This window comes from Chironomus tepperi, unplaced genomic scaffold, assembly GCF_022539635.2.
Source record: "Chironomus tepperi strain 1889 unplaced genomic scaffold, CSIRO-AGI_Ctep_v1 contig_394, whole genome shotgun sequence".
In the NCBI taxonomy this organism is placed as follows: Eukaryota; Metazoa; Arthropoda; class Insecta; order Diptera; family Chironomidae; genus Chironomus; species Chironomus tepperi.
The window spans coordinates 428,936-455,775 of record NW_027226516.1 but is presented as its reverse complement, the minus strand read 5'-3'; the positions used below and the strand labels follow the sequence as shown (position 1 = coordinate 455,775).

General features: G+C 30.0%; 1 protein-coding gene and 1 long non-coding RNA gene across 3 annotated transcripts; one reads left to right on the top strand and one right to left on the bottom strand.

The window, feature by feature from the left end:
* Positions 1-88: 88 nt before the first annotated feature.
* LOC139096534 (uncharacterized) lies at positions 89-26,840 on the top strand. Of its 2 annotated transcripts, none has more exons than XM_070648271.1 (6): positions 89-180; positions 10,005-10,440; positions 12,258-12,319; positions 18,694-18,832; positions 19,267-19,508; positions 25,744-26,840. In XM_070648271.1, exons 2-6 carry the CDS (start codon positions 10,421-10,423, stop codon positions 26,451-26,453), a joined length of 1,173 nt encoding a protein of 390 aa, XP_070504372.1. In that variant the 5' UTR covers positions 89-180; positions 10,005-10,420; the 3' UTR covers positions 26,454-26,840. The 2 variants fall into 2 exon arrangements, with proteins under 2 accessions (XP_070504372.1, XP_070504371.1); XM_070648270.1 differs by having other exon boundaries at positions 90-180; positions 25,741-26,840.
* LOC139096535 (uncharacterized) lies at positions 4,708-8,165 on the bottom strand. Its single transcript, XR_011544988.1, has 2 exons — positions 7,817-8,165; positions 4,708-7,437 (listed from the first exon to the last, which is right to left on the bottom strand). It is a non-coding gene; the product is annotated as an uncharacterized lncRNA (long non-coding RNA).

Below are 26,840 nucleotides of genomic sequence, written 5' to 3'. Positions count from 1 at the left end.
AAATAATATTAAATATTGTGAAATCATAATTTTTAGAATGTTTTAGGACATTTTATTGAAACATTCATATAGTTTTGTGTCATTCACATAGTTTTGTGCTAAAAGTAATGATTTAAAGTGATTTTTAAACAACAAAACATGAACTTGAACTTGAAAATGATGATTTAAAGAGTGTTCTAGGTCTGTAAGACTTTAAAAAAGTTTAAATTTTTGAGAAATTTGTGATTTTAATTTAAGTTGATATTTTGGCGCGAGAATTTGGAATTTACCTTAAAATCTGCTCTGCTCATAGATTCTTGGTTCCAAAATGTATCGATCTATGATCTTAATCACTTTCTGAGCTATTAAGCAGGTCTAATTTGTCCATTTTTGACATAAAAATCATCATCATTCCCTACAAAATCATCCCAAAGGAACCAACTCACCATCAGCAACATAAAATTACCCATCAATTTATCATGTATAAAAAAATGTACCGTAAAAAGTAGTCTCGTGACTTAAAACTCGTCCAGTATCACATGCTAATTTTCCTGTATGTAGAATATGTTCTCTCCTGTGTCTCAAACTCAATAATTTATATTTTTCCTCTCATCACGTGTTCGAGACAATTTCTTCTACTGTCTCACAAGTGCAATTTTACGTACAGAATGAGACGCAAATATGCAAAGAGTGTAATGGCATTTTGATAATATGCATACGTTATGTTGAGTGTTTCTGTTTGTGCTGTATAAATTCATTTGTGATGTGTACTTACTGTGTTATGAAATTTTGGATGTATAATTAAATGTTATGTCTCTTAATATTTGGATGTGATTCATACTCGTCTCGATTGTAAAGTTGAGTGAAAGGGAGAGACTTGAAAGGTCATTTGACGTACATGACTCATGACGATTTTTTTGTGAAGTTTGAATATTAAGCTTTAGATTACCTAAGTGATTAATAGTTTAATATGCTTGATTAACTGTCTAAATATGCATATCTAGAGCAGCCAGTCGTGAAATTGGAAAATAAAATTTTATCCAGTATTTTAATCATTTTATTCAAGTTTGTTCCTACACCTCACAGTCACATGTTTGCATCCAAAATTATCAATATAAAATTTTTACGATTCTTATCTGATTAAACACCGTCAAATCAGACTCTTAAAAGGCAATTAAAATAATTCACGGCACGACTCTGTCTTTCACCACACGCTTCGTTGTCAACGTTTGATGGCCATGAGAAAGATTTGATATTTAAGTCGGCGTTTTTGGTAAAAATAATTCTAAAATTAGCGTATTTAAGTGGTTACGTCATGGATTTAAATTTCAAAAAAATTGATGTTTGAGTAAAGATTCTTATTTTTTGGTAGAATTTTAGTTGATGTTTAATGAGATAAAATAATGCTTTTGTCCTGAAAATTAAACAAGAAGTAGTCAAATGAGTTGGACTGATTCTTTTCTTTTGAGCTATGATAATCTAAATCTAAGTTTAGTTTCTAAGTTTGAGCTAAGTTCAATTTGATCAAAATGTTAAAGTGTAGATTAAGCGGAAGATTAAGATCATATTGATAAAATTTTCAAAACGGACCTAAAAGAATCACATCTTACTTACTTACTTCTTACTTCCTTGGCTGGGGCGCACGGGGCCCATTGCCGCGTTTAAAGAACTTCTGTAGACAGTTCTATCTTTCGATAACTTGTTTCAATTTGGGATATTGAGAACTCAAGCGTCCTTATCAATACAACCAATCCAGGACATTTTCGGTCTTCCTCTTGAATCGCATCACGCCCATAAAATTTTGAAACAAGATCCTCGGCATATTCGCGACCTAGATGAGAATTCTGAATGATAAAAACTTGATGCTTATTACACTTGATTCTACATAAAAACTAATTCATGAATTATGATGTAGTCAATAAATAGCTTTAAACAGTTAAATAAAGTTTCCAATCAATATGATTACTCTGTTGGACGTTATGGTTGAATGATTCCTAGACGTCAACCTTTCATTAAATATTGCACAGTGTTATGACAGGTTGAACTTTTTGTTTAAGTCTTTATATTATTGTCATGCAAATTATGCAATAAAAATGAAATGATTATCTTTTTATGGATGATCATATGGTTGAATCTTTGAACAGCTGTCTAAATATCCAGATGCATTGTAACGTAAAACATACTGAGCAGTATTCTTTATTAAAGCGTGTCAATTCTGAAATTTGAAACTTCTGTACGGCTTTTCCATTAAAATAATAAAATCTTTAAATTAAAGCAATAAATTTATTAATTTTATTAATATTGTCTGATCAACTTCAATTATGCATCTCATTGCACAAGTCAAGTCTCCAAAGCACATCATAATTTAAGAATAATTAACAATAGATTCACTTTCTTCAACCTGATTTTCAATTAAAATATTTCTTGCATCTCATCGATGAGAAGAGATTTGAAAAGAATTCACATAAATATTTATATAGTTTAATGTATTGCTCATGCAATCTAATGAATTTTTATCAAATTATAATTTCACATTTTGATGCTAATTAGATTCACACAATTATCATATTAATATATTCGTAAAATTAGAATTTTCGGTTGATGTTTTTGCTGCATGAATATAATTCTCTCTTACTCGTTCAATTGTGTATTGACGTAAGCACTTTTTAGTTTTTTCTCATTTTTTCTTATCAGAGTTAGAATTTTAAAAACTGAATTAAATTTTTGTTAATAAACAATAATAACTTGCGTCATATGAGTTATTTTAAAATTAAGCAAAAATTTGTGAGATGTTTGTGTCGTGACATGTCAATTGGGAAAAAGGATGGGAGGGAGGATCTGATTTAATCAGTTGTAAAATGACGTAGTTTAAAATTTGAGGTAGATTTAGTAGAGATTTGTGGATTTTTCTGGCAGATTTTGCTGTGATACTTTCTGATCTGTTCTTACAATATTCTATTCGTAAGGTAATCTGGCAGTTCTGATCTGATTGTACTTACTTACTTACTTACTTTGCTGGCCGTACAGAGCATGTGTGATCCATGGGCTCCCTCAGTCGGCTCTTGCGTTGGCTACCGCTTGCCAATTACTAATTCCATGTGTGACTTGATGATCCTTTCCTTAATCTGAAGTTACCCAGAGCTCCAATTTGGTTTTGAACTCGTTCATTAAACAGTTGAAATATCCAAACTTCTGAAAAAGCTCAAAATCGAAAATGACTGAATTCGAACCGACAACTTTCTAGTTACCAGACAAAGTTGAGCCAAGCGCATTGTCGACTACTCCACAAAAGCACTTAACTCCTGGATATTAGCCTAATTTGCCCTTCTTCTGACTTTCTGATACATTTGAAACAATTGACAATAACTCAAATCTTAACAAATGCTACCGATTATCCAGAAATTCATCCTATACCCCAGTCAATAAGTCAAAATAAAAGCTGCATCACTTCCAACTCTCATTTGACAAAAATGACATCCCCGAAAAAAAATTAATTAAAATTATCAATTTAATTATAAAATCTACAAAAACATTTTCATCACAGTATCCTGCATGCAATTGTAAACCCCCTTTTCCTGAATTAATTCGTATGGCACATACCAGCAGAGTGCTGTTAATCAAATTCTTTTTTTTTTGTAGTGAGAATTATTGATATGCAATTTTCTGTATAAAGCAAGAGCATTCACCTGTGAAATTGAATAAGCACAAATAAACATAAACACATTTCACACATGAAACCTATGCATGCTATTTTATTGGCCCCATTGCGCCTCCCTCACATCATTCTCACCTGCCTCATGCCATATCGTGACGAGTGTAAAATATTTAATTAAGCGTTATATATGAAATTTAATATATTCAAATGCAACCGAAGTGTAAATATATTAATGTGATGCTTTTTATGCTGTAGATATTGTATTTCATGCGGCGTTCCGTTGTGCGAATTACTGGGTTTAAATGTTATTGATTTGGCTTTAATATTTTTGGGTTTGTTGAGGGGTATGCACTTCTTTAGAGGGAAAATCAGGGGTACTAGAAGTCTTGATCTTGACAAATCTTAAGACCAAGACCGGGTTTTGAATTAGGTATCCAGAGGCCTTAGTGGAAATATGTGAATATTCAGCATTTAAGGCTGATTTGTTAAATGGTTGCTCGAAAAACATAATCGATGATTCACGATTATTGCAATTAAAAATTGGAAAATACAGGCGCAAAGCACTATGATTAAGTTAACTCATACTTAGGTTATCTTGGATTGCTCATCGCATCGGCATCAAAAATTATAGTTCGTCGTAAAAAGCCTAGTGGCCTAGTCTCTTAAAATTGAAATTGTTATTCATGAAATACATAAAATAAAAAAATAACGTTTACTTAGGTTAGTTGCTCGACATATTCTAGGGTAAACATTTATTCTAGTGTATATCATAGGAGTTTTGAGACTAATCCGCTCCAAAAAACTAGAACTTTATTAAAAATCAATCCAAAAATTCTGCCAAAATTCACCTTAATGGGTTCCCTTAATGTCATTGCACCGTGCACTCAGTAGCACACAGGCCAAATAAATTACAGTTCAAAAACAAGAGCAGAATCCCCTTTAACATTTCCCACTCAATCAAGTAATACCGCACTATATATGTCGATCCAAAAAGCCATCGCATCTTATAAGTACTGCGCGCCAAAATGCTTAATCACCATGACTAAATAATGGTGTAAAGGAGAGAGAAAATGTTCAATAACATTATTATTACTTTATTTATTTTCTACACACTTATTGGTAGGAGTCCAATGCCATTTTAATGACATGACATGAATACAATGTTAATACAATATTAAAAGTGAAATATTTCCGGTTTCAATTAGTGAAATATGATTATGAATGTTTACAGTAGTTTTTTTTTGCGGGGTTTTTGGAATCGAAAAGAAAATGAAAATATGAATTTATTGAATATGCAGATATGAATGGAGTTAAAAAAGCACTTTTGGTTTACCGATGAATAAAAAACTTTTTTTTTGCGGGAAAATAATAATTAATGGTTTTTGGATGTACTGATTTTAATGGAAGTGCCATTCAGGTTAACTGGATTAAAAATTCATTTGCATTATGAATGTTTTGATGTGATTAAATTGTGATTTGGTGCAGATTTATGTTGAGGAGTTCAAGGGTACTTTGTTGTGGATTTTACAACATTATAATTTCAAGTACATTCGGATGGATTTTTTTTTGTGTTGTTTTGCATGTGTTTCGTGTGGATTTATATAGGTTGGTGTGGAATATGTATTAATATGAAAGGAGCTTTGCCTTGGGGAATGTGATCAGATTTTTGCAAATGAATGATTAGTTGTTCTTCAGAAAGTATTAAAGTTTTACCAAAAAACTCAATTGAAGCTTCAAAAACTTAAAATCTTAGGCTAGTGTTTTGATACTTCTAGTGTTTTGGATTTTAATTTACCTCAACACAATTTTGCGCTCATTTGTCTTATTGATGTGCCGTGTTCCGCGAACTTCGTCCAGTGCGTCCATAGCTCAAAAAAGTTTGAACAACCCTGCATCAAACCATGATATTTCATTATCAATTACTAGACTTCTACTCAATATAAACCACAAACCGGCAATCAAAAAGTACAACCATGACAATCAAATTATTCAAGGTCATCCTACAAAAATATCAGAAAAAGTTAAAAGCTACAGATTGTTATAACATTTTTGAAGAGTTCAACTTCTATGTAAACAATTTTTTCACTGTAATTTTCAAGTGAATCAGTGACGCACGAAATGGCAATTTATTCTAACGCTGATTTCTGCTATTTATGACTCAGTTGTTTTCTCTGTTCTGGTGAATTCTCGTCTGTTAATATTCGTCACATGATGCTTTATTTTAAATGCAAATTAAATATTCACTATATTTATTGTCATATGATTGGAATCAGTGTCAAATCTGAGTAACACTGGAATTAAATGTGAAAATTTATGGTTTGTGAATTTGGTTTTAGATTGTCTCATTTTTGCAGGGCTTGAAAGCTTTATAACAAAAGATTCTAAATTTTTAAGAATAAACAGACTTCACATAACCTCTAATAACTACATTACACCAAATAAACTGCATATTCATCACAAAAGATGACTTTCAGTTAGTATTTGTGATTAAAAACCACTAATCTGCAAGCATTTTGACTTCCTAGAATGAAGTTCTCCGCATGTAGAATAATGAAGTCATTTGTTGTCTAGACACTAGTCATTAATCATTTAACCGTTGATAATTCGATTATAATTGTTCATTGCATGTCATTTTATTATCGGCTTTTAGTTTACTCCGGCTTTGTATTGTTATTTTATGTGATGGTGATTTTGTCAGATTATTTCAACCTTTTTTATGGTTCACAACATATTTGATGCTATGATTCTAAATGTAGAATTGGATATTGTCTAGAATCTGGCTGGAATTTGGGTTCTTTGTGCCACAGTCTTCGATTTGATGCCGAATTTCAGTAAATGACTCATTTGCAACCTCTTACTTACTTCGTTGGCCATATATATTAATTGTGATCCATGGCCTCACTCAGATGACTAAGGCTGACTTTCGTCTGCCGATTAACATTATCAAATACAACTCATTCCCACCCTCTTAGTGTCCATTAAAAATTGAATAATTAGATCTTTCACTAAAGATTCTGACAAACTTAAACTAATTGTATTTACCTTATTTCCAATTATCATAACCAAAACACATACGAAAATACTGCAAATGTTAATATGCAAAAATAACTGTTCAATTATTTCTCACATCCACACACGACCAAATATTCAGCATATTATGCAATTTTAAATGACCTAACATAACTCTTATTTATCTCACCACATAATAATGCAACAAAAGCATCACAAAAGATCCAGTAGAACCTTTTGGCATTTTTTAAAGTAGCACACACAATGCCGCACGTATTTATCGTATATTTGTCCCAATTGAATAGCAAAATACAATGGAAAGTCTACTTTTTAGTCATTTCAATTGCTTTGCTATCATTTTAATCTAAAAAAATTATTATTTTGAAGAAACACAACTGATGTGCCTTTTTATTCAATGCTGTTCCGTGCACACACAAACAATGCACACACGGCAATTATCTTATCAGTAAATTATACTCACATATGTTCATTTATTTATATACGCGTACTTAAATGTAATGAGAAAATGATGCCGTTTCTGCATCAAACACAGTCTTGACAATGCGGAAAGACCATGCTTCATTCAATCATAAATCTATTTGACTTTATGCAAACATTCACGTTTTTATGTATATTATTACATGTAAATTATCGTGATTGTTTTATGATGAAGACTCTTTTTTTATTTATTGACTCTCGTACCAGGATGGTACGGAGAAATTGCTTAATGATTCAAAATGACTTGTTAAATATGGAACGGATTACTTCGGTCTGTTGGTGTACGCAATATTCACCTGCAATCGAATGAGAACGAATCTGTTTAATTAAATATTAATTAATGAATGTCGTTGGTAATGACACTTTTTGTGGTCTTTAAACTTGAACAATTTATGTGTGGAATTCCAAATCAAATGTTACGTAGACTTGATATGGATTTGAAGAAAAATGTGTGCAGTTTTATGACTAATGGCTTAGTTCGGGGAATTCAATGTTGTATTATTAAAACGTTTAAAGTGCATTTATTGGGGAAATTCTCAAGTGGATTTTTATGGAGTTAAGTTTAGTTTGATATTCGCGATTCGATCAATATTATCATATGATGTAATTATTCGTTCTAGATTGATGCAGGACTATTTAATTATATGTTCATTTAATGCAGTTTATCTAACTTACTTCCATTTGATTCTGTTGCTAGCTCTTTACAATTTCTCTGTCCGGATGTTAAACTGACATTCTTTTCTCACTGTTCTGTAACAAACGTGTGTTTTGTTGCAGGATACATTGACATTTTCACACGGCATACCTTTTACGAAGTTTATGACCAATCCAACCGTACTTCCTCTTCAGGATCTCATTATTGATGTCTTATTGACCTGCTAATTGCAGAAGCTTCACGCTTGAAGACCAATCATCCAGATTCAATCTCTAAGTTCACATCTAATTACTATACAAAACATAGTTCACTAACCTTCCAAGCCACTTTACCTAATTATTCATAAAAATTACTGTTCAGTCAATTAAAAAAGGCATAACCAATTACCGGCAACGCAATTAAGGCATAAAAAATAATTTTTGGTGCAAAAAATAATATTGTAAAGCTATCAATGTGAAGTAAACAAACAGAGATAAAGGAAATAAATAGCTCAATTTTGTGCAATATGGAATTAATTTTAATGATTTGATGATTTTTGGCGGTTGCGACTTATTTTTTTTGTCTTATCGATTTTCAATCTAAATTGAAGCGTTGTTGACTTTAATGGTTCATTTTTTTGAGTGTTGTTGAATTTTTTAATGTAAAAAAATCAGATGGAAGCGAAAATCGTGCGATGATTCCGTAATGATATCATTTACATTTTTATGATGATCTAAATTTCTTATAGATGCAAATATTTTGATAATGGAATTCATATAAAATTAAGGTTTGATATGAATGAGAATTTCTTTGAGAAATATGATTGTGAGAGGATTATTTGATTGATTCAGGGTTGTCATGTTATGAAGGTGATCGTTGATCCGCCCACGAGATGAATTTTAGAAAGAATGGTGCATGTAGAGTAAAATAGGTTGAATATAGAAGTCATGAAAAAGCCAAAAAGTATCTGTGAATTGAGATCTTTAGGTTGATTTGACATCATTTGGTTACTTTGATGTCAAAAGACCCTCCACCCTCTTTTCTATGCCAACTAAATAAGGCACTAATCTGAGCATGAGCTTCCATTCCAGTTTTAGAGCTATGCAAGCTTTATTGATACCAGAACTTGAAGTCGATTTGGAATTTTTATAGAAAAGTAGACTCGAATCTTCCCGACTACACACAAATTTCAAGTCGACTTCAAGCTATATTGATACTTTTATCTAATCTCCAACTCACGTGACTTTACTCGGTTCCAGTTAAAAGTTCTAAACATTCCCAGTATTATTCCAGCACCTTCGAAAATTATTCCTGTAACCTTCGTGTCAATTCCAAATATTTCACTGTCATATCTCTTTATTGGACTGAAATCTAATACAATAATAATATCTTTACTATTGCTATATAATTATCTATGTACACGACAATTTATTGTTATTTTTTTTCCACTCTCCATCTACAAAGTGAGTTGAGACGTAAAAATGTGCAAAATGTTATCAGTTCGTGCATTTTTTTTTGTGTAAATTATAGGTATTTAACAAATTGAATGAATTGCTGTTTTGTTATATTGTGAAAAAATTTAATAAGTTTTGCATGTTTTTGTCAAGTTTTTGTTTATTTTGTTGATGAAACGTCAGTTTCTTTGGAATAGTTTTGTGGGAATTTTGAATTAATTTATATATTTAAAAAGTTTAAAAAATTGGTTTCAATCTTGAAATCCATTTTTTTATTTTAAATTTTGAAATATCTTTAAAAAATTGAAGATTTAAAAAAAATTTAAATTTTAAAATTTAAATTTTAAAAAAATTAAAGTTTAAAAATTTGAAAATTTAAAACAAAAAATAAAATTTGAAAATTTTAAAAAAATTTAAATTTGAGAATTTAAAAACAAAATTACTTAAAATTTAAAAAAAAAAAATTATAAAATTTGAAAAAAACTTAAAATTAAAATTTTTTTTTAAAATTTAGTGAAAGAATCCCATTAACCTTCAAATTAAATTGTCATTCCTCTAATAATTCCAAAGAATTTCTCAAAACAGAATTCACCATCAAAGATGTTTCTGTTGATAGTCTGTGAATTGAAAATGTAAATAGCTTAATTACTATACTCACAAAAAAAAACTAGTGAGAGAACTGAAAAAAAGTAATACTGAGCAGTAAATTTTGTGTAAAAATAAAATACAAGTGTAAAAACAACGATAAACAATTTTTTTTTTCATTTCTACACAGCAATTCTCATCAATCCGTTGACAGTTTTCGTGGAGTTAACAAGTACTAGACATTAAAAAAATATAGAACCTGTGTGATATCAAATGTGATAAAATTATTATATATTGGTGCTTATAATTAACATAATTTAATTGGATACCGGAACAGTTCAGTGTCAAAATAAATTGTTAAATAAAATATAAAAAAAAGAAAAAAAAATCCACAAAAGAATGAAAATTTATCCTCACAATGAGCGAATCACATGACGCCGTATTCTTTACGCGCAATTGAATCACATTCAACTGAAAAACAGTGATTAAGTGAATGAAAATAAATTCAAATTAAATCGATTCCAGTAGTGTTACGACGAGAGAGATTATAAGACATTCAATAGAGCAAATTATATCCCAAGAAAGAAGTGAAAAAGAACTGCAAAAATGTGCAAATGCTGTCAATTGTAAGTGAGAAATATTTTTATCGTCATTTAAATCCCATTTCACTATAAAAATGAAATCAATGCTGAAATTTATGTCGATTTATGTGATTTAGGATTCGAGGGTTCGTGACATTTGCACACTAAAAAAATTTGTTCATTGATTTTTATTCTGCAAATTTTATTTTTGTTCGATATTTTTGTGACAAGTTTGGAGCGAGATTTTGGGTTATCGGAGCTTTTGTCTAATCTGAATTATCGGTGTTATCGCTAGCAAAATTTAATAGTACACTCGCGTGTACTTAAGATTGAAATTGAGATTATAAGAGCGAAAAGAATAATGTCTGTTAATTTAATTTGATGTCTGAAATTTAAGGGTCAAGTCTATTAATTGACTTTGTGGCCTTCAATGCTTAGGCTGCCATGAAATATTGATAACTTAGACTTGAAAAGAGACGAAGTAAGTTTGATAATTGAATTTGTTGATGAGAATATTTCTAGAGACGCTAAGTTCGGGAGGTAGTAAGGGAATGTCGTATTTACCAGGGTGTAACCAGAGGATCGGGAGGAGTGTGAGGGATGGGACTTTTGGGAGCTCGAGCCATTACTTTTTATTCTTTAAAATCCTAAATTTCTTTTTAAACTCCGGGTAGGGTTTCCAGGATACCCGTTCCCGTGAAATTTCGGGAATTCCCGTTCAGTTTAAATATTGAAGAAGTATATACCTAGACCTTGACCTAGACTTCTATCCTGAGGATCAATTATCATAACTGCCGAGTAACCTGCATAATTTACTATTAGGTACTTTAATTAAACTTTCAATTTAAATTATCAATATTCATTTACCCTATTCTAGCACAAATAAATATGCTTAGATTTTGTTTCTAAATAACTTAATCCAAAATTTGCTTCTTATTTGGGGCCGAAAAGTGACTCTTAAATTAGTACGAAAGTCATTTAGAAAACCAAACATGTGCATAGAAATAAATTCAATTCATTTAAGCTTAAATTTGAGATAAAAATTTCTAAGAAGATCAAAATTACCGAAAATTGAATTTTATTTCTAAAAAGCTGAGTTTTTTAAAGCTTTAAAAATTCTTATTCTTCTGTTTATCTAAAGCAGTGTTGTCCAAAACTTTGGCTGTCGTAAACTTTTCGCGTCACATAATTTATTGGCAAAAAAATTTTATGGTTCATCAATAAAGTTTTTATGCTCAAAATTATGTTGGAAGAATATTTGAGACTTTTATTGAGCTTTAGTGAACTTTTAAAATTTTAACTATTTGAGAATTTTTGCTTTTTTTATTACATTCTTCTATTTGACTTGCCCAGACAGATCATGTTCAAAATTTGTGCTCTGTTCCAATCATGCTGATTTTTTTTGTACATTAGTTTTTTTTGTGGAACAACTGATTCTGCTCAGCGACGATTTGAACAACACTGACTCTAAAATCTCAATTATATACTACAAAGTATTGACTTCTTTACAGAAAACTTTTATGTTAAAAATAGAATTAAATGCTGAAAAGCATTAATTAGATGAAAATAAAATTCTTGGAAATAAAACCATCTGTGTTGGATGTCAAAAAACTCAAGAAAATTGTGATGAACTATTTAAAAGCAAGAAAAGAAGATAAAATTGTGAAACTGAGGCTTAAAGTGGATATTTTCAAAATATCAAAAGAAAATTCGCTTCCAATTCCGAAATTTCATTTCAAAACAAACGAAAAAAATCGATAAAAATTGGGCAAATAATCACTGTGCAATCAATTCTAACCCCCTCAAAATCTTCATCATCCTGGATTATATATTACTTCTATTTCTCTCATTTCATTTTGTAGATGCTTAGAGGATCTCTACTGGCAGTGCTGTGAGGAAAAATATTGCTATGACGAAAGCATTGGTATGTTATTGAAAAATTTTCACTACTCAATCTATCCATCTCCCCTTCTCTCACTCTATCTCTCGCATGTCATAAAAATTATTGATAAGAGTAGCATTTATCTTATCGTCTTTGAGTCAATACACGAAAAAAAAAATTGTATATATATGTACACAACAACATACAGTACATATCTCTTGATATATATTCCATCTCACTCACAACATGGGATAAATTGAAGTTCATAACCGAGAGTGGTTTAGTGTTATCGACACGTGAAATTTATATCTTTTAGTCGATAGACAAGAAGGTGCTTCAATATGCTATACGCTACTACAACAAGACCAAGATAGAACATTATTCATGATAAATTAATTCAATCTGTCAAAAAGGTTTCTGTGATGTGATGAAATATTTTATAGGCAATCGGGGAAAGGTCTTTAAATGTTGAATATAGAAAAGAGTGGATTATGGATTATAGGAAGAGTTTTTTGACTAATTTTTCTTAAATTGTAAGGTAGAACAGGAATTTTGGATAGAAAGTTTATGCCGAGATATTGAAATTGTGGTTTAGAATGTTTTGCATCGCTCGGCATTGTTTTAGTTCTTAAAATCTCGTGGATAGGCTGAAGATTGCATATATAGGCCGATTCATGCATGAGTACAGTTTGCGTCCCCTTGCAGCTTTTCATATCCGAATTTTAAAGTACTTTTTAGGCAAATAAATCAAAGTTTACCCTTGAATTCATAAAAATCACGAGAATCTTGCAGAAATTGTTCCGAATTGCTCATTTTTATGATTATTTAGTCTGCTATTAAACTCCAAAGAATAAACATTGTAAACAAAATGAATTTATAAGAAAGTTCTTTAATTATAATTTTTTATAAAAATAAGTATTGCTTTATTGTCTTTTTAACAAGTAAGGACTAAACTAACTGAAGCCTTACTTTCAGAATAATTCAAAAATCCCTCCAACCACAAAAACTACTCATTCATTTCATTATTAACGTATCAATTAAGTTAAACTATGTTTCAACAATCTAAATTTATTCATCAATTAATCATCAATTGAAAATGCAATATTAATTGCTATTTGTTAAGATGCGCTTCAGACACACCCCATAGAAATAAAATGTTCGATTCTATCAAATCCAGCAAGTCAACAGCAGATTAATTCTAGTCTTAACGCTAGAAATAAGAATGAATAAATTATATATGAATAGATTTTAATTTAAAGAATTGAGTTAAATTAAGTTTGAAATTTTATCGAATGTTAATTCCCGTCTATTTTGAAATAAATTGTTTTCTAATCCGTCAAATGGAATTGATTTTTTTGTTCTAACGCAACTCGTTCTAATTTGTATCGACAAATATTTCGTCAGATAAAAAAAATTCTCATTTTGTAATCGTTGAATTTAATCAGCAAAAGTTTTACGTCATGAGAATGAATTTTAATTTGTAGATTTGATAAATTAATATAGAAAGTGAAAATGTTTGGAATTTAGCGAAAATATTAATGAGTTAAATTGAATTATTAGATAACTTGTGCATAATTGATTATTTGTTTTGTTTCTATGCAGTTGTTAATTTTACTTTCACATAAGGTGCGCGAAGTTCGTTTAGTGTCACATGAACTTTTTCAATTTTTTCTCATACGAAGGCTTATAGTGAAGCAACTATTTTATGTATTTGAATTTAGTTTCAATAAGGTTTAAAATTAACTAAAAGTAACCAGTTAACTGTTCTGCTTATATGAATTAATTAATTTTTCTAAGTGATTACAACAACAAATTGCGAAATTCGTTTAGTGTCATTGTAGAAAATTTAAGATTTCAAGCTTCATACCTTATTTATTAAGCTTATTCTTTTATAATATTGTTAAATTAACAAAAATAAGTAAATATGGAAACTTTTTTCAATTTTCCACTGGGTTTTTCCTAATATTTTCCTACTTTAAATTCTTTATACTTAGAATATTTTCAAAATGAGATTTTACTGTTATTTTGCACCAAATCATTAATAATTTGATTGATTTACATTCATTATTATCATTATTTTTAAAATAATACCATAAACCTGGGATAAAAATTGAATTTAAGGCAAAAATTTGAGAAAAATGTTTATTTGGTGAAAAATTTTCACCACTTTTTATCATTAGTCAGCATTTTTTGATGAAACTATAGATAACATAATAAATTCGAACAGCATAACTTATTAACCACATAATGCTTAATATAATGCAAAAAACTGCATGGTTCTATGATTAGTGCAAAGATGCAAATTTTGGCAGAAAAGTTGAGTCGTGGTGAAAATTTTTTATAGTGGAAAACAGACCTACTTATTTACTGAAACCATGCTCCGAATTAGAGTCTAGATTATCAATAAAGGCTTTTTTTGTGACTTTATTGCTTGAAAGTAGTAGAAGGACTAGTAAAATAGTACTAAAACTCGTTTTTTTTATATTTGATTTTTACTATAAAAAATTTTCACCACGACTCAACTTTTCTGCCAAAATTTGCATCTTTGCACTAATCATAGAACCATGCAGTTTTTTGCATTATATTAAGCATTATGTGGTTAATAAGTTATGCTGTTCGAATTTATTATGTTATCTATAGTTTCATCAAAAAATGCTGACTAATGATAAAAAGTGGTGAAAATTTTTCACCAAATAAACATTTTTCTCAAATTTTTGCCTTAAATTCAATTTTTATCCCAGGTTTATGGTATTATTTTAAAAATAATGATAATAATGAATGTAAATCAATCAAATTATTAATGATTTGGTGCAAAATAACAGTAAAATCTCATTTTGAAAATATTCTAAGTATAAAGAATTTAAAGTAGGAAAATATTAGGAAAAACCCAGTGGAAAATTGAAAAAAGTTTCCATATTTACTTATTTTTGTTAATTTAACAATATTATAAAAGAATAAGCTTAATAAATAAGGTATGAAGCTTGAAATCTTAAATTTTCTACAATGACACTAAACGAATTTCGCAATTTGTTGTTGTAATCACTTAGAAAAATTAATTAATTCATATAAGCAGAACAGTTAACTGGTTACTTTTAGTTAATTTTAAACCTTATTGAAACTAAATTCAAATACATAAAATAGTTGCTTCACTATAAGCCTTCGTATGAGAAAAAATTGAAAAAGTTCATGTGACACTAAACGAACTTCGCGCACCTTATTATAGTGTACATGTGCTCGAAATGTAGTTGTTTATATTGAACAATTGTTAAATATATTGATTTATTTAAAATTCATTAGAATGGATTAAGCATTCTTTTATTTTAGCGACTTGGACATCCAATGAAAATGTTATATATAAGATACTATGTCTGTCTTTCTTGTCGTCTATGTTGGGTCTTCGCTGGTCCATCCCTAGCCTAATTGTATAGCTACCAACCTTCAGATGAGATGTTTTGAGGAGGTCTTTATTCTTTCCTTTAATCTCCTTTTCCAGGCACAAAGTTCAGTCGGCTAGCAGAGTATATAGCAACTGATAGGCAAAGAAGATTCTTTCAAAAGCTTGCTCTACTTAAATATTCTAGCTGAGCATGCATACGACTCAGCTGACTCTGCTATTGAGATCATGCTCTTTGCCTCAAGATAGCGGTATAGCACGAGAAGGTATATACTTGACATTTGGCCAGCTTCATAGTCAGACGCTGGCTTTCCCAATTCCCATTTGGTTTCTCATAAAATCCGGCAAAATAATGAATTAAATAAAGTCGTAAATCATTATAAAATTGACAAACAAGTAAATTTTAGATCTAGTCACGAATTGAAAGCATTTTAAAGTCTGTATTAATATAACTTCATAAGCCATAATGCGGAAAAATACTTCTCAGCTGACTTTACATTTACACAATCTAAATGCCGGTATAAACAAAATATTGTGACATTTTACAGTGAATTGCTTTGTATTAAACCTTGATGATTCATAAATCTACTAGTTTTTTTACATTCTCAGTTTCTCTTTTGCTACCAATTCTTAATATTTTAAATCACAAGATATCTGAACTTCGAAACATCTGCACCAAAATTAACACCATCTTAATTATCCAATGTTACTGCCATATTTATTGACATTCAAGTGCTATTTATAGAAGACTTAATGAACTGCAAACAACAAATGTAATATTAAGCATACATTTCAATATTTGTATGAATGCAATTCTTGCCCTAAAGGGGTTCTTTCAGTTCACAGAACTTGTACATGCTTATTTAATTATTGTGTGAAATGTAGGGCAGCAGATCTTGCAGGTAGATATGAAGGGGGTTTGTACGATAATGAGGTGTGTTGTTGGGAAATTTATTGGTTCTTTGAAATGTGCATCCAGCAAAAGTTTGTAAAGAATTTGAATAATTTAGGAAATTTTTTAAATTGCGCATAAAGCGCGCAATAATATTTTCTCGCATAAAATACGCATCAAACAATCATCATTTTCCCTTACAAAATGCGCAATAAATATTTATTTTGTCGTAAAATGTTTTACAACTGTCGATCAATAAAGCCTTAAATTGCTCGTAAATAGCATGTGACAGTTGCCAATATCGTGATAATTGATTTACATCTCGTGATGATTCTATCAAATAATTAGCACAATTTTCATAAAACTATTTTTTTTTATTAAATTATCAGCTCGAAAACTAGTTTATGTGACAAAATTTGCTCATATTCTCATCCAACCTAAAACTGCCATTTATTAATGCAAACATTACATCTTGAAAATTGCCAAGTTTCTTTTGGGACAAGATTTATCAACTGTACATGCTCCATTCACCCAAATGCATCTCTAACATGCTTTTTCTTAATTAATTATTAAATCTGGATAGAAATAATTTAAATGCAGAACATTAAAGTAGCATCAACTATCTTTGCTAATTACTCGTAATTAAAATTTCAGTCAGACAGGTATTCATGACCCCTTCGATGCTTGTTTTCAGTATTTTGTTACGTCAATTTTTAATGAGTTTAAGATCGATTGGAGAAAATTAGTATGAATTTTTGTTTCTGCTGAATTTTCGGATAGGGGCTGTTCACTTATTACGTTACGCAAAAAACGAATTTCTAGACCCCCCTCCCCCCTCGTTACAAAATGTCGTTACAAAAAATTTTTTTTGGTTGAGGCTGTTACAAAATCCTAGACCCCCCCTCCCCCCTAAAAAGCGAACGTAATAAGTGAACGGCCCCATAGTAATTTAAAATCTTTTGAGAATGTACAAAATATCACATAGTACGCTAGTAATACTAATTTCACCCGTATAACACGCAATATTGTTATATTAAAAATTTATAACTCATATCGCAGTTTGTTCGTAAAATCAAGTTAAAAAATGCCACCACATAACGCGCCCCAAAAAGAGTTTCTCTTCAAAGCACGCAGATAAATCGAACTTTCTTCACAAAATACGCACTTCAAATCTTTTGCAAACTATTCAATTTGCATTAATCAAAAATTCAATAATTTTCACGGCATTTAAATACTTAGCATACGAAATTTAATTTAAAGTTTTGCCAACATCGCTATAATTAATAAACAAACATCAATTTTATTAAAAATATACACCAGAATATCGACAATAATAACAAAAATGACTAGACACAATTTACATCTTTTACCTCTACACAAGCATTTCATATGTGCCATGAATTCATATGCTAAATTGTTGAATAAACAATGAACACATTAGCAGTGGCTTCTGTCTAACTAAAGTTGATGCTCGCATTTTATTCGTGTGAAGAAATGAAAATTTTTGATATTTGCACGTAGAAGATTCTCTTGATTGTAGACAACTAATGCACTATGGGATCGAGTGCATAATGTGGAATTTTCAGCTGATTGGGATATGTATGTGGAAGAGAAGCTTTAAAGTTGGTGGCTTGGTTGATGGTTTTTCGATCAATTTTGCTTAATTTATCAATATTGCTGATTCTAAAGCATTAAAAGCTACTGAAATCCAGTGTCATTGACCTAACAATATGCAACATTAATCTACTGGATATTGACTGGATTTATTATTATAGAATTTCACATAATTTGTTGCAAGAAATCTTTCTCATGAAACTTTTTCACTTAGACTTATTACTTTACGCAACTGTCTGCAAACTTTCTTGTTTTTCTTTACTTATTCTTCAAAATTCTTGTTGATTTTCATTTTTATTCTGTCATAAATAAGGATTTGTTTATGAATAATCTATGGAATAAAAGTTATTCTTCTACCCCATTCCCATATTATTTATTATGTAGTCATAATATTCAAAATTTATTAAATTATCTTCAAAATATCTTTAAAAATTATGTTTATTTTGTCAATGATCCCAAAAGCTTTTGAAATATCCTCATAATTATCTAATATTTTCTCTTTTTTTTTTTTTTTAGCAAATTACGATCCCGCTGAAGATGATCACTATCGTCGCTCCAATGGACATGTTGCTAATGGAGGCGAATACTTAAATAATAACAATGAACCCATCACAGTGCAACCAGCGCGATTACAGAGAAATGTTTCTATTAATAGGTATGAATATTACAGTTTTAAAAAGTTGTAACTAAACCCGTGTTTTCCCGAATTGCACATGTCAGTCGCAATTCGATACACAATTTGGCACTAATCCGGCGTGACTCTGACATGGTTCTGGAATTGATTAAAATTCGAAACCATGCCAGAGTCAAGGTGACTTGGTTTAACTGACATGTCACCAAGTCGGCGTGACTCTGACATTATGTCGGATTCGAAATGAATTCGGCACCATGCCAGAGCCACACCAGCTTGGTGATGGATTTCGCGTCGATTGATGACTCTGACATGGTACCAGATTAGTATCGAATCCGTGCCAGAATCAGAAATCACACCGACTTGGTGCTGAATTTTGAATCGATTAATCACTTTGTGCTATTCAGTTTGTAATCTTCAATAGCTTAACTCTAAACTTCATCTTTTCTCATTTTCAGTGCTAAAATTCACGAAGACGACGTTCGTCGTGAAATTCAAACAGCAAATGTTAATCTACCACCCGAGATAGTTCAAGTTTTTGCCAATTCACAAATCTTTCATGACCATAAACCATTAAAGTCAAAGTCGTCGCAACAGCAACCAGCCACGTTTTCAATTGGTGTTGTTAAAATTGAAAAATCCAAATTAGAGCAAATCAATGAGGAAGGTAGCAACAAACTCCTGCTGAGATTGGAGCAAGGTAATGGCGGTGATGATTTTACGTGAATGGAAAAATCTTTTTCTTTTTTTATTTTTCTCTCTTTTTTCGCAGTGGGAAATTTACTTAATGAAGGAAATAGAAGCAGTTTTCTGTATTTTATGGTGCATTTTTAGAAGGAGTAGAGATGGGGGATTTGAGGTTAATGTGTCTGATTGGGGGGAGAGTTAGGAGGGGATTGGACAGATTTTTGGTACATTTTACTGACTGGATTAGATGACTAACGATTTTGAGAAATTTTAAACTTAAAAGATTTTGAAAATTTGAACTTAAAACTCAAATTTTCTCAAATTTTCAAATTTCTAACCTCAAAATACCTAAAATTCTTCAAAAAATGCACCATAATTTACACCAGCTTCTGATTCCTTCTCGACTTATTTTCTTTTTTTTTTGGTACTGCTGTAAATACTCTAAGCTCGAAATTTATTTATTTTTTATTTTTTGATTTATACAAAAAACTTTTTTTCATGAAATCGTGTTCTTTTATTGTTGTTCTGGTACCTTTTGTATGAAATATCTGGAAATAAGAGAGAAATCACTTTAATGATGTGACTTACAATGAATAATTTTTATTTTTTTTTATCGGAAGCTCAGTTTGATTAGTTGAAAAGTTTTTTGTTCATGAGATTTTAGATGATAAATTGCAGTTGGACGTGGAGATGATTCTGGGAAGTTGGGGATGGAAATTAAATTGATGGGGAAATGTGGGTGATAAAATGGGGTTTTAGAGACTTTTAAGCAAAATTTTTTTTAAAGGAATTTTCAAAAAAATTGAAAAAATTTTTAAATTTTGAAAATTTAAAAATCTAAAAAATTTGAAAATTAATTTCTAAAATCTTATTTAAAACTTGTTTAAAATCTGAGAAATTTTAAAAAATTTCAAAACATTTTTAAAAATTTAAAACTTTTTAAAATAATCATAAATTCTTAAAGAATTTAATATCTCTTATCCATAAATTTATTAACATAAACTCCCATAATATTCTACAAATTTATATATTCCATAAATTTTGTTACATCCCACTTGTAAATATGTATTACACTTATCATTTTCCTTTTTATTATTTAATTTTTTCTTTATGCCATAAAATATCAAGTGTACTTGATAGAAATTCATATAATAAAAAAGTTTATTTCATCTGAAAATGTAATAAATCGTAAAATACAGAAAAATGCTCGTGAATTTGTGTCATGATGTATTATTTTATGTCAATCCGCAAGTCAATTTTTCGTGACCTAAAGTCTTATCTGTGAATTGAGAGTTATGTTGTTTAAGAATCTGATTGAAGGACATAATTCAAGATTGTTTTCTTAAAAATATGTTTACTTTATGGTTATGAAGGTCAACGAAGGGTATTTGATGTTTTTAAAGATTGTTTGCATTTTTGAAGAAGAAGATTGGATTTGGTTGGAAGTAAAATCTCTTTGAGCTTATCCGAATAGCACAAATCAGTCTAATTGATCCAAAACCCGAAAAAAGGCTGACGTTACCTCTGGCATGGTGATGGATTTAAACCGAATCAGGCACCAAAAGTCAGTCAATTTGTGCATTTCAGGTTAGTTTCTTGTGCAATTCTGTTGAAACTCCATTTTGATGCTTAATAACGTTATTCTTTGAATATGTATCTAATAAAAGAACAATTTGCAAACAATTTGTTCTGAATGAGAATCTAACCCTTGTTCTACGACTTCCGATCGTATGTTCTTATCACTAAGCCATCGAGCTTGCTTTAGGGACTTGCTAAAATACCAATTTAAACTGTTGTTTTGCTCTGATGGTTTTTAGACAGTGCTTAAATCTATACAGTTAATGTGGCTTTGGTTGATGCGTCCAACATATCGAGAGCAGACCTAGTAGACAATCAGCATACTCGTCCAACTGTTTGTGCTCATTAGTGAACTGAATCAAAATAATTGAGCATGTTGAATTTTGTGAGCATACTTCCTTGTCTGTTGAGGTCTAACTACGTTTAACTATACTCATAACCCCATCACCCAATCGGATTAGGCGGCCAGAGGATTTTCGCAAAATATCGAGACACTTTTGGAGAAAATCGGGACATTTCTTTTGAAAACGAAAATGTTCAAAATTTGTCTAAAATTCCTATATTTGTATGGAGTTTTTGACTTGTTGAAAAATCGGAAAATTTTGATGCTTTGTCGGGACACAGCAGCACGGTAGAAAAGTACAGCAGCGTCCCGGCAAAAATACAGCAGATGGCCGCACTACCCAATCCTCAAATTCCTTAAAAAATCCAACTTTCAATCCTCTTATTCTCTAAAAGTTCATACACGAAAAAAAAACCAAACCAAAAAGCAATCAGAACCCAAAACAAACTATCTTCACGTGAGAAAATCAGCATGTGATTCACATAAAAAAATAAAGTTTTATGTACATTTCCTGCAAAGATACACTCAAGTACTTACATGCAAACTTTCCACATAATAAAGATAAAGTAATTAAATCAAATATTAAACTACTCGACTTTATTCAAGAGTCTGGCTGGCTTGCGTTTTTTTCGTTCAGCTGCAATTACTTAAAGCACTTTTTTTATCATCATAAAAATGAAAATAAGTCAAAAAACTTTTTTTTTTGAAAAATTGGAATATCAAATTGAGCTTTCGTTGACTGAGAAAAGTAATTTATTTTCCAACAGAGCGAAATCAGTGTTGACAAAAAAGGGAATTATAGGGCAAAGAAAAAAAAGAGCGATAAAGAAAAACTTTTTATTGTCATTCAGTCTTCTTTGTGCTGCTTTAAAAAATAATATGAGAAAGAGAAATGAATGGAAATTGTGTTATGAGTTGGGATGTCTGACTGTGTAGACTTTTCAATGAACTGAAAATTTTTGAATTTTTTAGAGTCTTTTTTCATAGAGTTTGGCAAAATTTTGATCCAATTTTGGTAACATTTTCTTGTTAGATTTAAGAATTTTATTAAAATTGTTCACTAAATTTTGCTGAAAAACAAACTGTTAGGCTATTTACGATTGTTTGAGCTCGGCAAACATCCGCATGACAATATTGTCTGTAGCCTAGAAATGTAGCTATCCACTTCATATGCTTCGAAAAAAGCAGAGGTTGAAGTCAAATGAGTTGACTCAAGTCGACTTTTTCCACACAAAATCCGAGTCGGCTTCGAACTCTAGTAAGAAAGATGAGTGTACAAGAATCGATGTTGCAATAATTAAGCACCGAAGTCTTAAACCACCGACTCAGATTCTGCTTCATGCGTGCATAAATTTCCGATTAATTTACTTGCAAATTTCGGGTGAAATTATGCTGATTTAGAAAAAATCTAATCAAATTCTGTAAAATTCACCGCGAATTTTATCAAATTCAGCACATTATGACAATTCCACTTTTGATGACGATTTTTAATGACAAATTTTTAATTGAGAGTTTAAGTCAAAAAACTGACTTTCAAAATTTGACACTTGGCCAGTGTGATTGTGGCAATTATACCGAATCTGGTACCAAGCCAGATTCACTTCGTCCTAAAACCGGATTTTTGACAGATTAACCGATTTCAGAACTCTTTTGAAAATCGACATAAATCATTATTTAAAGCACAATTTTAATCAAGAATGACAATATTAATTCTCGAGTCTAACTTTCCAAGAGTGTCTACACCTTACTTCCTACCGCATTAAGGCTACTAAGAGTAGACTAAAAGTCTTCGACTCTTGAATGCTCAAGAACATCAATATGCCCATTTACACAGAAACAATACTCTACATGCCCCATTAAATCACAGAAAATAAAATAAAGGAATAACAGTCGACATCTCTGATGGAAACAAATCAATTATTTTTCTCAGTGCCAAACATATAAATAAACAATAAAAAAAATCTAGTTCAATAATATGGACATGACTATACAATATCCGCACGGTAGCATAAATTTAATAAATATTGAATTGGCAATTGTGCAAAAACTGAACATAAAAGGAACTAATTGGATGATATTTTTCCAGAGTAAATTGACAAAAACAAAATTAAATAAAAATATTTAAAAGAATTTGGCTGAATTAGTTACCGTAAATACTTCATCATGCATATGTGAATAAACTAAAAATCATCAAATTTCAAATTGAATCCAAAAAAGTCTTTCATCATCATCATCACCATTCGGGCTGGGGGCAGACTCACACACAAACACACACTCAAAAAAACTATAAAAGCATTTTCAAATTGATTGGAAAAAATATAAAAGAAGGTGCGATAAGTGGATGAGGAAGAGATTTTTTTGAGAGACTGAATAACTTTTTTCTGTACTTTTTTTTTGTTATCAATCATTCATAATAATTTATTTTTCGCTCAATAATCAAATCACTCACGTCTTATTGAACATTAATCAAATATTCATCTGCTAAGTCTGTGGCTGTACAAAAGTTTGTTTTGTGATTTGTTTGTCACTTAGTCATTTTTTTTGTGTGTTTGTTTCTGTTTTGGTGTTTATTCTTGAAGATAATTTTTTAAGGATGGACCTTGGATTTATTTTTTGAGATGTGCTACTTAATTTTGATGTATTTGGCTGTGAAAGCTTCTTGGTGGGGGCTAAGAGAGCTCGACAGTTGGTTAATCAATAAAAAATCCAAAATTGTTTATTTTTTCTAATATAACTAAATAGCACAAATTATTTAAATCTGGCTCCAATTTGTAAATCAAATTTAAATTAATTACGAAAAATTACTTTGTGTGCATTATTAAACAAGTTCATTGGGCTTATTTTGTGTGTAGCCCATGCAATTTCAAACGATTAAACCACTTTAAGTCTCGAATAGACTAAATATTCAGCAAAGTTTAGTTTGAGCAAGGATATATCGACTATTCATGGGATCGACTGATTTTTACGATCAAATTCTATCAAAAATTATCCAAATTTTGGCCATTCATTAATTTATAATAAAAATAATCAGTTTTTTAAAATACTCTAAACATAATTTTAAACGCTTGAAGTCTACTTGAATTTCGAGGGTTCATTCCAGAGTATAGATTTCGGAATAGCACAAGACCATCGGGATTCCCAGTATTTTTCCTTCGAAACCTTTATACCAATTGATGAAAATTTAAAGAATTCTAGCCAAGTTTTTGAAAATTCGTTCAAAAATTTTTGGTTTTTTGCTGATAAATCAATCGATCCCAAAGTCACAACTCAATTATTGGTTAATAATATTAGACAATTTCAATAATTCCTTTATTAATCCCGAACTAGTCAATTTGAATTAAAATTCGAGGTTTTCTAAAGTTTTCTTAAAAATTTGAGTCAACTTTGGAGTCTGGATTAATCAGCAATTTTATGCAAAGGTTTCCTACAAAAAACTTTGAAATTCTAAATATCAGTTTTCAATTTCAATTTTCATCAATAATATTTCAATTTTCAAAAATAAAATGTCAATTGAAAAAAGAATTCAATCAATTATTAAAAATAAATATTCAATATCCTTGGGATTTATGTTTTAATCTTTACTAACTTTAACTGTGTCATAAAAATATTCATTATATAACGCTTTCGTCTTTACGTGTTGTGTGCTTAGCTTCTGTTGGCATTAACAAAATTTACTTTGAAAAGAAAATTTTTTTTTCTTCTACTTCTTAGATTGCTTGAAATTGCAAAAAGCAACTTTTTTTTTTGTTGGCTTTGCACAGATTTTTTAATAGAAATTTTTGGTGGAGAGAATTTTGTCAGAATTTGAAGTTTTTTTTTGAAAATTAATTTAAGATTTTTTTTTAAATTTTATTCTTACTTTTTGAAATTTTTATTCAAATTTTTTGAAATTTTAAAATTTTTAATTTTTTTTTTTTTGAATTTTAAAAAAAAATTTTTGAATTTTTAATTATTTTTTGAAATTTGTTTTCAAATTTAATTTCAAATTTTTAAAAATTTTTAAATTTTTTTCAATTTTTAAAACTTTTTAATTTAAATTTTTAAAACTTTTTAATTTTAATTTTTAAACTTTAAATTTCAATTTTTAAAAAAACTTTTAATATTTTTTCATTTATTTTTTCAAATTTTTTAATTTCAAAATCCTTAAATTAAGCTATAAATTTAAAAAAGTTAGTTTTGAATAATTTAATTAATTTCTTAATTTGCATAAAGTTTTTCCAAAAAATTCTGACAAAATTTTCCCCACCAAAATAAAAACTTTAATAAAGAAAAGTACTTTATTTCATTTCATTTCTGTCTTTATTTTTTCTCATTCACCCTAAAGCAGACGAAAACTCATCGAAATCCGACATTCAACGTACGAAACGTGCTACAGTGTCATCAACCCCGCCGAAAATAGTCGAAACACCTGCAATAAAAGAGGAAGAGAACGAAGATGAGGCAGATTCGGAAGTGATTTTGCGACCAAATCGTTTAAAATCCACAACAACATCACAAATATCAGCGGAGGAAGTATGGCCATCAAAGCCAGTAAATAAACGTCTACAACTAGATGCACCGTATTTCACACAACGTCCAGCATCTGAAAATGACATTTCAATAATATCACCACCGAAACAAGATAGAACGTCCACAATACCGACTGTATCATCCTCATCGGATTACGATTTCCGTTTCTCAATGACTCCCGAAGTGCCATCAATATCATTTGCACAATTGCCAAAGAACTATCTCGACACGCCATCAATTGAGAAATTTAAGAAGCATGAGCCGACACTACAGGAAATTCAGACGGCTGGCTTACAAAGTTCACAAATTGACTTCTCAATGCCACGATATTATGGTAAATCCGATATGATATTAAATCGTACAAGCTTTGATGTCATTGGCAGCGGATCAAACTCGTCAATTGCATCAGCTGTTTCCGTTTCGATGAACACGAAGAAGTTAGTTGATAAGAGTAAAAGACTTAAGCACATGAGGGCACATTTACCTCCTCTCATGATTCATAAAGATAAAAATGAAAAGGAAAAATGATGATAAATGTGATTTTTTTTTCGTTCCTTTTTTTCTTGTTGATTGAGCGATTTTTTTTTGACTTTATCTTGTTATTATGTGCTGATTTTGGGTTGAATGACGGATATTTAGGATTTAATGGAAGAATTATTCAATTTTCTTGATTTTTTGTCCTGTGTTAATATAAATTGTAAATTAATCTTTAAAAATTGTTAATAATTGCATGTAAAAATGACACAAGTGCCAAGTAAAAGTCAGAACATTGTCAGCCTCATCAGTACCCTTTACATACACTTGTATATAACTATTCATAAAGCATTCAACATAATGTGTCAATTTTTTAAGTGATAAGAAGATATTAAGTCAACATAAATGCGAAATAGATATACAATAAAGACTAGATTTGCA

What these genes read in the sequence shown, in the direction of transcription:
- LOC139096534 (XM_070648270.1), top strand. Translation starts at nt 10,421, where the DNA reads ATGTGCAAATGCTGTCAATT. An exon ending in AGAAATGTTTCTATTAATAG is followed by an intron (nt 18,833 to 19,266) that starts GTATGAATATTA and finishes TCTCATTTTCAG; the next exon opens with TGCTAAAATTCACGAAGACG. An exon ending in CCTGCTGAGATTGGAGCAAG is followed by an intron (nt 19,509 to 25,740) that starts GTAATGGCGGTG and finishes TTCACCCTAAAG; the next exon opens with CAGACGAAAACTCATCGAAA.